The 17,154-nt window shown below is 45.7% G+C and overlaps 1 protein-coding gene across 3 annotated transcripts in view; it reads left to right on the top strand.

The window, feature by feature from the left end:
• LOC126522059 (thioredoxin reductase 1, cytoplasmic-like) overlaps positions 1-17,154 on the top strand; it is a 31,278-nt gene that overhangs the window by 4,586 nt on the left and 9,538 nt on the right. The window contains exons 1-9 of one of the 3 annotated variants that reach the window (XM_050170841.3): positions 3,440-3,624; positions 7,102-7,316; positions 8,077-8,149; positions 8,255-8,323; positions 8,439-8,486; positions 10,030-10,172; positions 10,938-11,053; positions 15,529-15,754; positions 16,805-16,891. In XM_050170841.3, the coding sequence (XP_050026798.1) occupies positions 3,477-3,624; positions 7,102-7,316; positions 8,077-8,149; positions 8,255-8,323; positions 8,439-8,486; positions 10,030-10,172; positions 10,938-11,053; positions 15,529-15,754; positions 16,805-16,891 (1,125 nt within the window). In that variant the 5' untranslated portion in view covers positions 3,440-3,476. Of the gene's footprint in view, positions 1-3,439; positions 3,625-5,071; positions 5,232-7,101; positions 7,317-8,076; positions 8,150-8,254; positions 8,324-8,438; positions 8,487-10,029; positions 10,173-10,937; positions 11,054-15,528; positions 15,755-16,804; positions 16,892-17,154 lie in introns of those variants that run through there. The other 2 variants (XM_072288722.1, XM_055066227.2) reach the window with 2 other exon arrangements.

Here is a 17,154-nt window from a genome sequence, read left to right as displayed (position 1 = left end):
TCACCGTATCTTCAAGTATTCAATCCGTTCTGACCGGAAAGACCCCCAACTTTTCATCATAATGTGCTGTCTTACTTGCATACTTGCTTTTAAATAAAATGTGATCGTTTAACTGTACATAGCGCCGTAATGCGATGCGATTAACTATATATATAGCGCCGACTAGTTGGTAACAACGGAGCGCCCTTACGAAATGCAATACTTCGCGTATGAAAAACTCGATTGGAGGTGCAATTTCGCGGAAAGCATCAGCTCTCGTCCTTACAGCAACGGCATTTTTGGTGACGAAATACGCGCGTCATACGTTCATTGTCTCAGATACGCTATCTTTCGCGCGCCTTACAGATACAGGAGGCCTACTGTGTTGCGTCTTTCACGTCTTGTTTGAACTCGCTGCACCGGTGTGGCTTCGCAATCAGTCATGCGGGGTTTGCACTCGGAAGGCCTGAGGCAGTTACTTATCTAATCGAGATTGTCAGATTACCTTCGTGCACCGAAGGCTATAGCTATAGCGCTCGCGCCAGATAATCAGCAACGAGAGCCGGCTGTGTGTTCCAGAGGAGGAAGGAGGAGGGCCCTCCGCTAATCCTTCCGTGAAGACAATAGCGCGAAGTGAGGTGATCACAAATTATGGAATACGCTCTGCTATACACATTATGTCTGTGCTCTTAGTGTCTTCCTTACATTTGAACCCGGCCGGCTTGCCTGGCTACGAGTCATTTGACGAAGTCCCCAAAGGACTCGCTATCCTCTGCTCCTGTGTGCGTTCACCAGCCTTGACTCTGAAACCAAGTGCTCCTAGCCTTTGATAACGTGAGAACGTTGTCTACGTTAGCTTGTGCCCCATGTCAGGCGCGCTTTCCGGTCTCGAGGCGAGATCGGCTATAGTTGGCGCATCTATACACGACTCATTTACCACGGCGTTTCCGCGGTAGCCGTTTCTCAGAGTGAACACAACGAAATTTGTAACAACTATAGACAACTAAGAAACAAGTCGAAGTGGTCCGGTTCCAGTCTGTCGCTCGTACGAGCACGAAGCACCAGCAAATGAGCCGTATCCGTTGCATCGCCCGGTCGTTCGTTCGTCTGCTTTCGTTTGTGCCTGCACCGTGCAACTTCTGAACAGCTGGATCGTTACGAGCTACAAAAACTCCGCGTACAGGTTGCTTAGTACAGGGTCGGTCTTGGGACCGCTTCGCTGAACTTGGCGTTTTTTTCCTTACTTGGGAGGCACGCGTTTTGCCGGTCCAGCGAACCCGTTGTCTCGGCAACACTCTGAGAATGCTACGCAGTTTTGTTGCACCGATTTTGCGAATAGGAAGAAGCGCTTCCGCTCGCAGCAGCAGGAAAGGTAGGTGTATGCACGCAGTACGCACGCCCAGCCTCCTCTGGAAGTGATGACGTCACGTTGGAGAGAAGTGATTCTGATAGACATTTACGCAGCCTAGAGAGATTGCCTCTTGAGCCCTGCTAGGAAGCGTTGCCTTCTGGTTGACGTGTTCTGTCGGCTGCAATGTTATATACAAGTATGGACAAAATTGTCAACGAAATTATTCAGTTCTGTATATTATATTGCACATACTACCTAATGGGCTGTGCACAGTGCGTTGCTCTTAATGGGTGCGCTAAAATGTGCGCCTCTCACTTTGTTGGCTCCCTAGCTGCAGGTGGCTGCGGGAGCTATGTCAGTGCACCGCACAGGTGTGTCGAATAGTCAAAGCTACCAACCGCAAGTCAATCGCTGCGAATCTGCGCGATTGTACTCTTGTGAGAGAGGAAAATCCGGACATGCTCTGCATTCAGGTGTTTCCTTTAACAGTTGACCCGCTCTGTACATTGTCATAGACATTTGTCCACCATTGGCAGCAAAAGTTGCAATTAGACTGTCTAAATCAAATTTCTTTGAGGTCTAGCTCGGAAGTTGCGGTGATATTGTCGGGTATTTGTATTGGACGACATATGGATAGCAAGACGATGAGCAAAACTAGAACAAGGTGAAAGCAGGAGCCAACGTTTCGACAAGTGGACTTGTCTTCTTCAAGGCGACATATGCGACATATAGCAAGTACAGTGTAGCCTCCGCGCTCCAGAAAAAAAAAAAGCTGTTTAGCGTGGGCCGTAAACACGCAACGTGTGACCTTTCGTAAGGCGCGAGTTGATTTCAGGGCAACTACTTCGCGGTGGTGTCGTTACCGGTACTAGTCGTTAACGAACTTGGAACCTTTCGTGTAGCAAAGGTTGGTGCAAACGCGTGTCGTGATGTCGTAAGCGTCTGGCCGCCGGCGTGACGTTTTGTCGGCCAAGGCCGCACCTTGCACGGTTCGTGCTGTTGCTAAGGCCTTTTCTTTAACGAGGTGGTTAAATCGCGCGCGCGCAGTCGTGAGTCGCAAATCTGCGTGTCTCGAAATCTTCGGCGACCCTCATGTTTTGGATGGACGCCAGGCTCGGTAACACCCATCGGCGGCTGCGGCGTTCTATACAAGAAAACGAACGGAAGCACTTTCGGACGGACGGGTGTGGCTGTAGGATTGGTCTGCCATAAATAGACCGACCAGCTGGTTCTAATCGAGGCCGCCGTATCGGGCAAAAAGCTGAAAGCGATTTAGCCTGTAGTGGTCTATCTTGATGCGTTCGCGCGACTTGCAATGTTGTTTGCGCGTGCGCAAAGAGTAAATTAAGAAGCGAAGCTATGGCAGCTGCGGGAAATGCGGGATACGTTTCTAGACCTTTAAGAATCGAGCACATAACGTGGTGGCTTGCAGTAGAATTCATATTCTCCAATTACACTGCTCCAAGGGATACGGTGGAAAGGCATACTGTCTATAGTTTGCTACCGTGCACGTGGGGAGGGGGATGTGGGAGACGGCATTTTTGCCGCCGGCCACTCAAGCCTGTTGCTTTCAGGAACTCGTCTTGTCTGATGAGCGGGAAAGCCATGGCAGACTCCGACTGTTGCTTTTTTTTGCACGACCATGTACTACGTCTTGCGCGAACACTCCAAGAGTTCCTCAGACGGGCGACACGTCGCTGGTATTATTGATTGCACATCATCCAGAGGAAGCGCGCTTTTTTTTTTTTTAACAATGTGATTCATTGAACGGGCCCCTCAATTTGTGTGTATATCGACCAGCGCGCGGAGAGGAGGTGTGTGTGTGTATTTCCATCCGGCTTCTATCACATCTTCGGGCCGTGACGTGCTGCAGCCGGCGCGATCGCGTCGAACATATGTCAAAAAGGCGACGCGCGTCAGTTGCTCAGCGAGGGCGAGGGGGGCTCGGTCCACGGGCCCAGGACCTCTAGCCTTGCCCCAGCCTCGCCGTTGCGTCCCTCGCGGTCGCCCGGACAACGTGTGGCGGCCGTGAAGTCGCGAACGTGTGTGTCCCGCGCGCGCGGACCCGCGATAGGATCGATGTGCGGAAACCGCATGCACACGGCGCGGCTTTCGGCGGGTGCGCACCCCGGCTCGCAGCTTGTGCATGCCCAAGCTGTTCCCCGCCATCTGCTGTCATGTGTCCGTGGAGGAATCCGCGCTGGACATTCCGCCGCCCTCGACTGCGTCCACCGTCTGCTCCGACGAGCGTCTGCTCCTGGCACTCGACCGCGAAGACGGCGGTGACGCGGCCGGTATGGGTGCATTCGTATGGAAGTTGTGTCGGTGTGTAACGCGTTCGTTGCACGCTGCTTCTGCGCCTGGTCCCACCCCTGAAACTTGAGACGCGCAGTTTGTTTGGTATCGGAGTTATTGAGGGTTGTGCCAGTCGCTGCATCACCAAAGTTTCCCCAGCTGCGCATCAGATACGAACAAGAATGGACACTCGTTTGTTTTTAGTTCATCAGTTCAGCATCGAGTTCTGTGCTGTGAGTGCCCGTTCTTGTTGACCGTGTCAGATGCACTGGGAAACTTTGGTAATTGGTATGGTACCTATAAAGCCTGAAACTTGCTCGAGCACGAAATTCTGTCTCGGCGGCGTCATCCAGACTCGATCACTCGTGCCAGCTGGCGGTGATTACAGAAAAAATAAAAAAAATAAAATCTATGGGGTTTTACAAGCGTGCGATACCATTTCTGTGACTTGCTGGTATGAACAGATGACTCAATCGCAACTGCTGTGCCTATCTAGGCTTTCGTTTTAGCATGCTAGTCCACCACGCGAGAGCGCACATTTTCCCACAACGACGGGTAACGCGAGCTTCGGCTGATGTCTTTTTTTTTTTTCTGAAGAAATTTTATTCTGCAGCCCACCACGCACCGTTTTCTTACGTGCATGGCCACATATGACTGAGGCGGCGAGTAAATAAAAATTGGCAATGGCTTAGCTCGGCTATGCCAGGATATACGTAGCGAAAGCTAAGGCATAGCATGGTTAGCCTTGGTTAATCTTGATTGCAAGTCCATGTTAGTCTGGTTGTCTAGCTATGTTGCGGCGTTTAGCTAGTCGTTCGGCGCGCTGTTCGTCTGTTTCCTAAGCGATTCGTTTCCTCTTCATCTCGTTCCGATGTCGATTCCAGGCCTGCTCCTGCTTATCATAATTGTCGCCGGCCATGCTGCCGCCTCAACTGTAGTTGCGACGCACGCGAGCTCTCCTTTTCAGTCCTCCGACATGGTATCAGGCATGCGACGCAGCTGGACAAGCGAGCGGAGGCGAGCGCAACGACGAGGAACGCGGTGTGACGTCATGTGCCTCCTCGGAGCACCGCCACGGCGAAATCGCAAGTTCGCGGCCATTTCCTTTTAAAGCTTTCGTTTTAAAAGGAAACAATCTGCGGACGGCCCTTTCCGATCGTGTTAATGACCTCATAACATGTTACGGTGGAGCTAATTTATCATGAAGGGTTCCAATAACTTGACAGCTGCCCGAGATTTTCCCCTTCGTGGACGGCGGTTCCGCGGCTGAAGAAGAGGGTACGTGCGCGATCGCGCGCACGGCCCCGCGGTATCGTTCTGCGACGCGCATCTTTCATTAGCGCAGCGTCTAGCGAATTTTCGTTTTTCTTTTCGTCTCCGATGCGCATCCCCGTGCCACTTGACAATGCAACAAAACCTCCGCCGACGATGGAGCAAAGCGGCCGTCTCTAAGTCGACTTGATGGGCATGTCTGGGAACGCACCGAGGAAACCAGACGATGCCGCCTCTTCGCCGACTTCTCCGGCTTCGACGCTAGCGTCACCGCCATCAGCGTCTCCGCCGTCATCATCATCATCGTCCTGCACGTCATCTATCTTGACCTCGGGTATTTGCAGATACCGAGCGCCGCGTTTCTCGGGCGGGAACTAATGTGAGCGCCAGCGGAGCCTCGACCCAGTCTTGTGCGTTTCGTGCGGTCTCTGCCATCAGCAGTTAACGTGACCGCGTGGATGCGGCCTCGCCCGAGTGGCTCGGTGCATTCCCGCTCCAGAGTGGTCGTTTGTGTCACGTAACCGTTTGGCTTGCTGCTCGACCACGGTTTACGGCATTGGAGATATCGAATTCATAATTGTCATTGTCTGGTATTTTGCAGAAGGCTTGTTGCTTCAAGCTGTTCACTGTGTTTTTTTTCTGTTTTTTGGGAGCCAGTCTCACTAATTATTTGCGGACAGGATTCCTACCGAGTCAAAAACCACCAGAACTTCTTTTTTAATCACTGCAAACCAATTATCTTTCTGTAATCAGCCATGATTTTAGAAAGCTCTGGGGGCGTTCTAGTAGGCAGAGTGATAAGATGATCCTGCTACATTGAATCGATGGTCTAGCCAGGGGATGGCACATTTCTGGTTGCGCCACTGCATTGGATAATCATTAACAAAATCAAATAACAAAAATCAGTGATATTGGTGAGATGTACTTAAATTTCTAGTTTTAGAGCCCTCCGATGCATTTTATTTTTAATAAAATGCAATTGCTACTTATGAGCTGCTAGCAACTTCTCTGCAGTCCATTTATAACAACGAACACACATTAGGAAATACGAATAGTCACAGCCGTTTGCAGCTGTCAGGAAGCTGGACTCTTCATAAACTCTACTGTCTGGGAACACCCAGCATTCTTGTAAAGGCAATACTTCATTTGTCCGTCTCGGTAGAATCAGCGTCACAAGCAGATATGTTTTGAAACAATGTCATCAGATCTAGAATACTATCAATAAACTTTTGATCATTTTAGGGTGTAAGGTAAGCCTTGTGCATATATGTATCTATAGGATATATGCTGATGACAGTTCTTTACACTTTATGAAACAATGCTCCAAACTGGGGAACAGACTTAATATATACTGTCTGCAAACACCCAAGTTCACATCAGAACTGTTTGAATAAAATGTCACTTTCATTTTGCGTGGTACCCAATTTACCCCCCCCCCCCCCCCCCCAAAGAAAAATAATACAGCTTTCTTCAAAACCATAAGTTTATCTTTGTATCCAATATATGATACTCATAACAGTTCACTTTTGTGTAGAGCTAATGCAAGATTTGGCATGACTTATGTGTCTGTGGTCATTATGATGGACTTGTCACTATGCAGTAGAATTCGTCTAATGTTTTCAGAAGCACTCCAGAAAAAGACCCCTGAAAATGTAGTAGGGGGGACTGAAATCCGTGAAGGTATGCGACTTGGGACAGAGTCTTCTAGGAGGACACTTCATTGAAGAATATATAAGCAGGCATGCTAATGCATGTAGTTTCATAAATTGATTGCACTGTATTCCTTGTAACTAGAGTATCACTGCATTTTGTAGCTATCTTTGGTGTTTGTGTGCATGACATGCTTTGTAGGTATGTACAATACAGCCCACTGTTAAATGAGACAGCTAATTAGAACTGAACAGAATGTAACTTATTCATTCCTTCAACCTTTTTAGAGAACATGTGATGGATAAATGTATCAGACAAGCATCCATTGATAAAGGAATAATACTTCGCCCTGTCTTGTGCGAAGTGTGATCCCTAAGCAGCGCCAGAGTACTAGTAAAGTGACCTCTTTAATAGCTAACCATACAGCTCAGTTTTATAAAATGTATCATGATGGAGCCATTATTTGCTACTTGCAAATGTCTCGTTGCAGATGTGCTGCAGATGCTATGAACAGTTTTGTTAGAGCAAGTTATGTTTTTTGTATGCATGTGCAGGCTATGGGCCACCAATCCAGGAAGCGCTGAGCCAGAGGACAGGGCTGTCTGGTGTGCCTCAGGTGTTTGTTGGTGGAGAGCTGCTTGGTGGCAGCGAAGACACGGCCTCTGCACTGAAGGAAGGCACCCTGGGGCAGTTGCTTACGACTGGCATCTCCTACGATTATGACTTAGTTGTCATAGGCGGCGGATCGGGCGGCTTAGCTGCTTCTAAGGTGAGCCTTCTAATCGCAGTAAATCTGTTGTTGCTTTGTGGATAACTGGGGGCCAACTTGAATTGTCGCGTGCAGGAAGTCAACATTAAGGCTGTAAAACGTATTGTGTAGCTCACCAGAAAGGGTGAAATCATAGCCTTTCCTTGGCTTTGCTCAAATGAGACAACAAAACAGGCTGCACTATATTACAGTCAAGCTACCTCTCATTTGACTTGGAACATTAACGGTCGACTAACCTTGAAGGGACATTGAAGAGCAACTATGAATCTGTTCAGTCTAGGAAAGTATTCGTTAAGAACTTCATTTGAGCGGGCAGTGGCAAAAGCAATCGTGAGTGCGGCAAGGCGCCAGAGACGTGACTGGCCGTTCAAGAACCATGGACGGGAATAATAAGTGCTCCAATGAGAGACGAGACAAACAGAGAATGACATACCACTGCGAACGAGAAAAGTGAAAGGAAGAAAAGAGAGAAATCCTATTGTATTAATTTCACACATAGCAGTTAATGCTACGAAGGCTAGAGAGACCACTCTCGCTGCTCACATTAGCAACCAAAGAGGTACTTTGTCATTTATAAAAGAAAGGCATGGGGGTATGCGTTATGCACAAATTGTCGTATGTCACAAATTGTCGCAGACCTACACCTATTTCTTGCCAAGGAGGTGGAGTAACCTGTTTACTTACAATTACAACAATTAGTGTACCACAGCAAGAAACATCTTGAGCCATCATAAAATTGCATCACCTCATTTTCTTGCAGGAAGCTGCTAAGCTGGGGAAGAAGGTAGCTGTATGTGATTTCGTCAAGCCGACTCCAAAAGGCACAGCTTGGGGTAAGTCCTAGGAAAGATGTATATGGAACCTAACTTTGCTTAAACTTTGGGGGCTAGCTTGTTTTGCATTTCATCTAATCTCTTTTATAACACATCCTTCCATAGGTCTGGGAGGCACATGTGTCAATGTTGGCTGCATACCAAAGAAGCTTATGCACCAGGCTGCATTATTAGGTATGTGATCTATGCCGCTGCCGCTGTGCTGATATCGTGCCACTAGTATCACTAAAAATTCCTCTTGAACGCTTTGCAAGTTCTGTTCATTCATTCATGCCTGAATTTATTTTAGGTCAAGGCATCCATGATTCCAAGAGCTTTGGATGGGACATGCAAGATGGTACGTACCAGCAGTGTCACTTCTGTCCAGTAGCATATTCAAAGTGGCTTTCACCTTTTAGGTAATGTGGTAGAAGTCCAAGCTTACAAAACCATAGCTACATGCAGTATTGCAAAATATGATAGGGTGTGGTATAGCGTAGGGTTCTTTTGTATATATTATTTGCCTACATAAATTGAATTGAGTTACATTGGCATTTGCAAAGGGCAGAACTTCATCTGTAGCAGTATCCATACTGCCACGTGGGACATAGATGTGAATGAAAAGGAATTAAATAGTAGATGCATAAAAAAAAAATACTTCTGTGAACTTGAATCAGATTATCTGTAATGCATAATGAAAGAAATTAACCTAAAGCCAGACCGTGCAACTAGCCACTCTTCTGCTGGTTTGGTTGGGTATTTTTTGTCTAGTATTCAATGAATTGTTCTTGTAGTCTTATTTTTATACTTCTGTATTGCATTAGTGAAAATTTGGGACCGGAAGATTGCATTCTCTCAATTGCTTTAGCTTGTAGTAATACCCCTGGTTTGACCATAACATTCAGTTGAGTATTACAGTTTAGCAAATTATATACAATATGGCCCACATGGAATAATGGTGATAAAATGGAAAAGAAAGAAATTGTTGTGATGGTTATGTATAACTATGTATCAGGATGAGTTTATGCATCTTAGTACACAATGTTGTACACACTACCCATTTCCATAGTTAGTAATCATTATAAATGGTATTGTTGCTTGTGGACATCACTATATGTGATAGAAGAAATGTTATTTTGCGTACTGCTGTTGAGGCATACTACACAACATTAAGACTTTTTCGAACAGGATACAGTGTTCTGATATTTTAAACACACGGCGTGCTGAAGGTGCTGTCTACACAATTCCGCTCTCATACTGCAAATACCATGTGGAACAGAGCAGATGCATCGGTGACCACTTGCGTGAATATAACAGTAATGTGAGGCGAGGCATAAAAGATTGTTTGGCCTTGGATGATTTGGTCTGCAATATTGTGGCTGCAGACAGAATTTTGAAGGCTGCGCGGTTGTAGGAAGAAATGGCTCAAAAACAACCAGAGAAATGATTGAGGCAGCTGAGATAGCAAAATGTAGAAACGTTTGGGCCAGCATGCCATCAATCGCCCTAACTGATACAGAGCTAGACTACTTGAATGTAACTCATGTATTGACATCACGCAGAACCAACTTTCGTGCGCTTGCATTTCTTTGTGAATGTAACCTGTATCCTTGATATCACACCGAACTAGTGTTTGTGCGATTAGAAGACAGCAATGCGTCTGTGCTTGTATTTCATTGTAAGAAGGCACATAAGTATTTTCTTGATGATTAAAGATTCAGCTGTAAGTCAGCATTGTCTGTGTCCTAGTCTCTTCTTTCGTCCACCAGAAGCCTTGTACTGTAAGCATAGTTAAGGTTGGCACAGTTAGCACCACACACACACAGCTGGCAAGTCTGCCAATGTTCTGTGAATACTTTTCAAGTGCAACATGTATTTTCTTTCGCATGTGAAATGTGAAGTCAAATTCAAATGGGAGACGATGCGAGGCAATGTTCGTGACTACATTGCATCACTCAACTGGAAGTATCGTGTCAGCCTGCGGGAAGCTGGCGTTGACTACATCAACGCATATGCGCACTTTATGGATCCCCACAAGTTGAAGGTAAGGAGGCAAGTGCCACCTGGGGTGTCGTAGGGTTTGAAGGTTCTGTTTACGCTACAGCTGCATAGGTGCTGTCGCAAGGTACCTGGCATATGAGCCGTCATTTATGCTTCATGTGGCATTTTTTTAGGCCTGTGTGTTTAAATGACTTCTTTGAACAGTAAATTTCTGCTATTATGCTTAATTGCTGTAGGTTAGGCCTAATTAACAGCAAACATTTTCAGTGAAAATCCACAAGGTGACATTATATTAGTGAAAGGAGAATGCTGACGACCTTCTGATGGTAGCACACTGCTACAAGGGAAACTCGTATGGTACATTGGAATGAAACTCTAGTTGAATGAAAGTTCATTCTGTTCCAAGAGTTGAACCTGCGATCACTGCAAATCGGGAAAGTCACTCTGTCAAGTCAGCTACTCAGGAGGCTGGCAGTTGGCACCATGAGGATGAATAAGTTTTGATATAAAGCTCTAGAATTTCTTCATAAAATTAAGGAACAGTAATTATGCACAATAAACTACAGTGCACATTGTAGTATAGTTATGGTTTGCGCCCGTGGGTTTGTCTGCGAGCTCTCTGTATACTTGACTTGTTCCAACTTTAGGCGTGCACATAATTAGCAGAAAGATTTGTGAATTAGTACTTGGCTTAGCTGTTCCGCAATGTTTACCTTCTATGGTGTATTCACCTTTTTGGTCACTGCTCCAAGCACCCCGCCCCTCTTTTCAAGCAATGAATCTTAAATGTTGGTCTTTGCTCCTTCAGTTGACTGACAAGAAGGGCGGAGAGAAGTTCATCACATCCAGGGATTTCCTCTTAGCCATGGGTGAAAGGCCACGCTACCCTGACATTCCTGGTGCGCGGGAGTATGCAATCTCGAGGTATGTATTGCAGCTTTAGTCTGACATTGCCGAGTTTCTTTTACTAGCCGCTGGTAACAAACAAGATGTGGTTAGACTTGGCTTGTTACGTGGTCCCAAGGTAGAAGTCATGTCAAACCAAGAAAGTTATGGGGACACGTCCACAATGCAGATACGTATGCACAAGTTGCAGGCACACAATGACAGAAGGACGTGCATACACACATACACATGCGTAAGCATGTGTATGTGTGTAGACTTCCTTTTGTATGTGTGTAGATCTTTTAGACCTCCTTGCCTTGCAAGAATAGAGTGCGGGAATAGATAGAATTAAATTTGCTCGTCTGCTGATGCATCCATCCAAACCCTTTAAGTGCTGTGGGTTAGTGTTACTCAGTTACAATTTCAAAGTGTTTGGGCACTCTTTCTAAGTGTTAGTAATGGTCCGGGCTCGTCCAATACAATTTCACGTTCTGGCGAATTCCCTCTTTGCCTGCTAGAGGGCCTACAGACTCCGTTCGTCTTCATTTGTCCAGCAGAGATTTTAATGATTGCAGCAGCCAGTTGCGTTTTCCCAATACCATCACAAAAGCGTGGCTCTTATTTGATGGAGTCATCAAGGTGCAAACATTATTTCCTTCTGCACGAAAGTATTAACAGCGATTGCAGTGTTTTCAGTGATACAGACACATCCAGTAGCGCTGGTGTCTCCGACTACAATAGTTTTGATACTGCACGGCAGTGGACGAAGTTAGATGGACTGAATCTACTGCCAGCGCTTCCTCGTTTTACATTTGTGTATTTTCAGGCAAGAGTTGTGAATTTACTACGCCCATGTCATATCTGTTTCGAATCTGCAAAAAATCTAGTATGCAGACGCACAATAAAAAAAGAATTTCATTTTTTGAATGCCTTTTTTCGATTTTTTGTCAGCACTTAAAGGAGTCCTGAAACACTTTTTGAAAATAGTAAGAAAATGTTGTCAATCAGTTGTAGAGGCGGCTCTGAACATGTGAGACGAATGTTACTGTACTGCATGCAGCAGTAAATTTGCTATCATGTGTCAAAGACAGTGAAAAATCGCTTGCTCTTGCTTCTGCAATGTTGTCAAGCAGCTGGACGCACCAACGCTATTCGCTGATTTTGGAATTGCAAGAACATTCTCATTAATACATAATTGCTGATTTTGAGTTAAATTAAACATATATATATAATATAATATAATATTATATAATGTCTCCAATCTTGAAAAGGCAGAAAAATAACTTCATTTTTGACCTGCCGTCTGTACGTGGCCTCTGAAAATAGCAGTGGCGTGCTCTGTAGCGTAGTCTATCGCGGCTGCCACGGGATGTTGCGATGAACCCTTTTGCTTCCGTGACATTCAACTTTTGATTGGGGCTATGCCCTCTTGGCTTCTATGAATAAAGGGATTCTGAACCAATCCTGAAGCTTGGTGAAAAAACATAGTCCACAGATAGCATACGCTGCTGTGAACATCTCAACCAATTTTTGCAGTCGTGCGCAGCGCGTGGAGCTCGCAAGCGGAGCGCGAAGTCACCGTTCTCTTGCACACTCTTTTCAATAGAAGCCTGCTCCTCACTCTTTTCTGGTTGCTTTATTTCGTAATAAAGCAGATTCCCATATGCATCTGCTGTTGGTCAATAGCTGACATCAATCAAGAAAGGTGTTTGAATCAGTGCACTTCTTCCCACTGTTACTGTCTATAGTATTTATTGATGAAGTTTAATAAACAGGCTGAACTAAGTGAAAATCTGCTTTCGTAGTTTGATAATAATTACGCACTTTTGGAAGAAGCCGACTATTGTCTGCTCAAGGTCAGCCGTGGACACCCGCGTAGGAATTAAACTTTGGCCGCCCTGCTTATCAGTGTTGCCACCATCGGGTCTTGCTAATTTCGACTAGTTTTGAACACTCAACTAGCCTCAAACCATGCAAAACATATCACGAACAATGCAAACAGATCTCTTGCCTACATTCGCAGGAATTTCTCAAAAGCCCCACCCCATTTGAAGTTACTGCTCTACAAAACACTAATTAGACCGAAGCTAGAATACGCGTCATCTGTCTGGGACCCTGGTCAAAAAACACTAGCAGATACCATTGAGTCAGTTCAGAACAGGTCAGCACGTTTCATCCTTTCTAATTATTCCCGCACATCTAGCGTTTCTTTAATGAAGTCAAACCTTGGCCTTATTAACTTGCACATTCGAAGAAAAATTTCCCGTCTCTGCCTTTTTCAAAAAATCTTTTACCAAAACAGCTCGCTTAAACAAGACTTAATTTCAGAGCCTTCATACATGTCGTCGCGTCCTGATCATCGGTTTAAAAGTGTTCATTCCTTTCTGACGCACAAATGTTTTCTCTTACTCATTTCTGCCGAAAACCAGTGCCGAGTGGAACCGCCTTCCCCCCTCCATCGCCTGCATCGAGGAGGCATCATCTTTCAAGACTGCAATAACTGATTATGTTTTGAATTTATCACCTTAATACTAATAATTGTTTGAGCATGTATTTTTTATTTATTATTATTGTACCCACCCCCTCTGTAATGCCCTTCTGGGCCCTGAGGGTACTGTAAATAAATAAATAAATAAATAACTAAAACTTAAGGTCAGACTACACACGCTTGCCATTGCACGCTCACTCGTGGCCACTCCTGGTTAGATGCTTTGGCAGACTTTTTGATAGCGCTTCAAAATGCGTAAGTTGGATGTGGCTAGTACTACCTGTTGGTCAAGCTGGTGGAGGACAAAGGCCATCGGCACCACATAGCATGGTCCAACTGGAGTATATGAGCACGAGCACACGGTCAAGCCCTTTCATGCACAAAGCAAAGGCTGCGCATACAAACTACAGTTGCATATGGCTGTGGTCTGCTATGTAGCATAAATACCATGGCCACCACGGGGTACCGCAACGAGTCCATTGGCTAAGTTCACTTGCGGCTTGCTGAGGACAACCGCATTTGTCACGTCGTAGGCCCCAAAATAGGAAGTAGTGGCACCTACATTAACATTCAAAATCGAACTTGAACTGCATGCCACGGTGATGTTCAGTAGGCGAATTAGTTCTGTGGAAACCTGCATGGTGCGGGCTTCCTTAGAACTATTATGTCAAACTCTTGCCTTTGCTTCGAGTTGTTGACAAATTTCCTGCCATTTGCTAGCCGCCTGGTTAGCTCAGATGGTAGAGCGGCTGCCCCGGAAAGGAGGTGGTCCTGGGTTCGAGTCCCGGACCAGGACTATTTTTTCAACTGTGAGGCTCTTCTTTCAAGGAATCCGTATGGGTTTCCTTTGTAGCAATTGCTACGAATGGGTGGATGTCTGCTTTTCCCTTTATTGATGTTCAGTAGGCGGAGTGTCGTGGGCATGCCCCGCTCTGCAATAGGCTTCTCAGTGCAAGGCATTGAAGAAGGAGTATGTTTGATTGTTGACGACTGTGCTTCTACTTAAAGCATTGAAGTACTTTTTGTGGTAAAGTATTTCTGAAATAGCCTATTTTAACGTCAGATGTATTTTTCCACTTCGATTAAAACTGGTTCAGGGCCCCTTTAGACAGTTAAATGTTGATGCAGGATAAACTTCAGGTCGCAAGTGTACAGTGATGGACTGAATCTACCCGACATGCATTCCGGGCATGCACAAACATTTTCATAATTTGTGGTCAGTGTAACTTGAGAAAGGGGCATGTTCTTGTGATGTACGGGGAGCATGATTTGCGGTGCCTGCTCCAACCTTGCCTGGCTGTTTCACAAGGCTGCCCATGCATTTACACTTTCAAGAACACTGCAACTTTTGCGTAATGTGACATTCAGTGTTGCGTATCATAGCAGCGAGACAGCTCATCAACTTGCTCAACTACTGTGCGGCATGAAAATAAGGCTAATGGGAGGTGTGTCATTCCTGCCATCGCACCAATTTTCCAGGGTTTGGCCTGTCAGTGTGCAGTAAAAGAGATATCCTGGAAAATGAACCATCAAAAATATGGCCCGAGATTCATGCACGCATGCCTGGGAAAGATTGCCTGTGAAACTTATCACAGAACGTCTAGTGCCACAAAGAATGTGTAGGTGTGCCCATCATTTTGGTGCCGTTGTGGCTGCATCAGGTTTGCTCCGTACGAGCTAGTAGTTGCAATGCCACAAAACTTCATGTTTGCCCTGGAACACATGGTTGGACATGAAGGAAAGTGGAGCTTGTGTGACTATTTGGTGCTCAAGAATTCAGCATATCGTATGACACTGTTCCGAATTGCTGCTTGTCTTTCACAGTCATCTGTCTGCTCTAACGGATATCGTATGTCATGAAGCATACCAGTGCACTCGCTTAAACCAGGGGTTGCCGTTTCCCCTACTTCCCCTCCCTTCCTGTGCATGCATCTGCCCAGCTAGGATTGGTCACAGATGTTAGATTTGTGAGAGGTAGCAAACATTGGGATGCGATAAACTCCTGTGTGCGTGCATGTATGTGCAGTGATGACCTGTTCTTCCTGCCCCACTGTCCCGGAAAGACGTTGGTGGTGGGTGCGTCGTACGTGGCGCTGGAGTGTGCGGGCTTCCTCCGGGGCATAGGGCTCGACGTGACGGTCATGGTGCGCTCGATCCTGCTGCGAGGGTTTGATCAGGACATGGCGGAACGCATTGGTCAGTACATGGAGAAGGAGGACATTCGCTTCATCCGGCCCTGTGTCCCCACAAAGGTGAGTGAGTCTCACTGTGGCAGGCCTCGCCTTTCTGCTCCTATTTGTAAACAGACTGCTTTGTCTGGTACAGTCAACTTCTGTTACTTCAACATGGTTGGCTTGCCATGCCTGTTATTTTGACGACGCACAGAGGCAAGAAAGCTTTGAAGGATGGCAGGGTAACTTGAAACGAAGTGAAGGATGGTGCGACAAGTGATGGAATGTAAAAGGATTAGAGAGCATGTGTGGGTGGACATCCTAGTAGAGATTAAGGGGAAAATGCGGAAAGTTGGGTGAGCTATGGAGCGCACAGAAACCATAACCAATGGTCTATTAGAGTAAGAGAATGAGTGCCGAGGCAAGAGAAATGCTGTTGGAGATGGTAGAGAATTAGATTGAGCCATAACGTTAGGAAATTGGCAGGTATGCACTGGGTTTAGCTGATGCTGAACACACCCCACCCCGGTACAGCTTGGAGATTGTGAGAGAAGCCATTGTTTCCCAGCAGACTAAGGGGACTCTAAAGACAATCATCGAGTCAAGGCTAAGCAGATACATCAATGCTCCGAGTTGTCTAAAGTGTCAGTTAGTGAGAACAGTGCATTTGTAAGATGGGAATTCATGCATACTTGTGGCAGTATTCGCATTGTCAGAATGCAAGTAAAGTACCATATCAGTGACTTGGCCTTTCCTGCATTTAGCAAGCATCTTCCTCTTTTCTATTCTTTTTGGATGGGACTTAGGAGTGTTGAAAATTCAATGTTGAGCTCATGAATAAAGATGCGTCTATGGTATTTGATGTTCACAGAGCAAAAAAGTAAGGGAAGTCGCAAGCATATGTTTCAAAGAAATTTCCCTGTTTTTATTGTAGAGGCATGGCTGATTGGTTATTCTTTTTCAGGCAGGAATAGCACTGAAAACAGGAACATAGTGAAGTTATGTTTTCTTCACTAGACAGACTGTGTTGTCGTCATGAAACTTTTTTTGTTTTCTCTCTCTCTCGGTCTTTCTATATTCTTGGAAGTTCTTCAGTGGTCAATATTCACCTCTTCATTATGTTTCTTCTAGTTGGAGCTGATTGAAGAGGGGTCCCCTGGAAAAATTAGGGTCACTGCGAATGCAAATGGCACAGAAATTGTTGAGGAATTCAACACGGTAAGTTTTGTTTCATGTTTGCTATTCTATTAATTGGTTTAAGTCAGCAAAAAAGAAAGCCTGAATGTGAAAGGTATATTTTGTTTATTTAAGTGCGAGCAAACAGAGCGAGGCATAAAAGCACTGACACACAAACACACACACAGCAATGTGCCTACACTTAGAAAACTTGCACACCAAAGTGTGTGTTGGTTAGGTGTCTCATTAGGCTCAGTATTTTGTTGCAACCCTTTGCGGTATTTTCTCTTTCTCAGGCATGATTT

This window comes from Dermacentor andersoni, chromosome 6 (assembly GCF_023375885.2).
Source record: "Dermacentor andersoni chromosome 6, qqDerAnde1_hic_scaffold, whole genome shotgun sequence".
In the NCBI taxonomy this organism is placed as follows: Eukaryota; Metazoa; Arthropoda; class Arachnida; order Ixodida; family Ixodidae; genus Dermacentor; species Dermacentor andersoni.
Note: the sequence above shows the minus strand (reverse complement) of the source record. Positions and strands in the feature narration are given on the sequence as shown.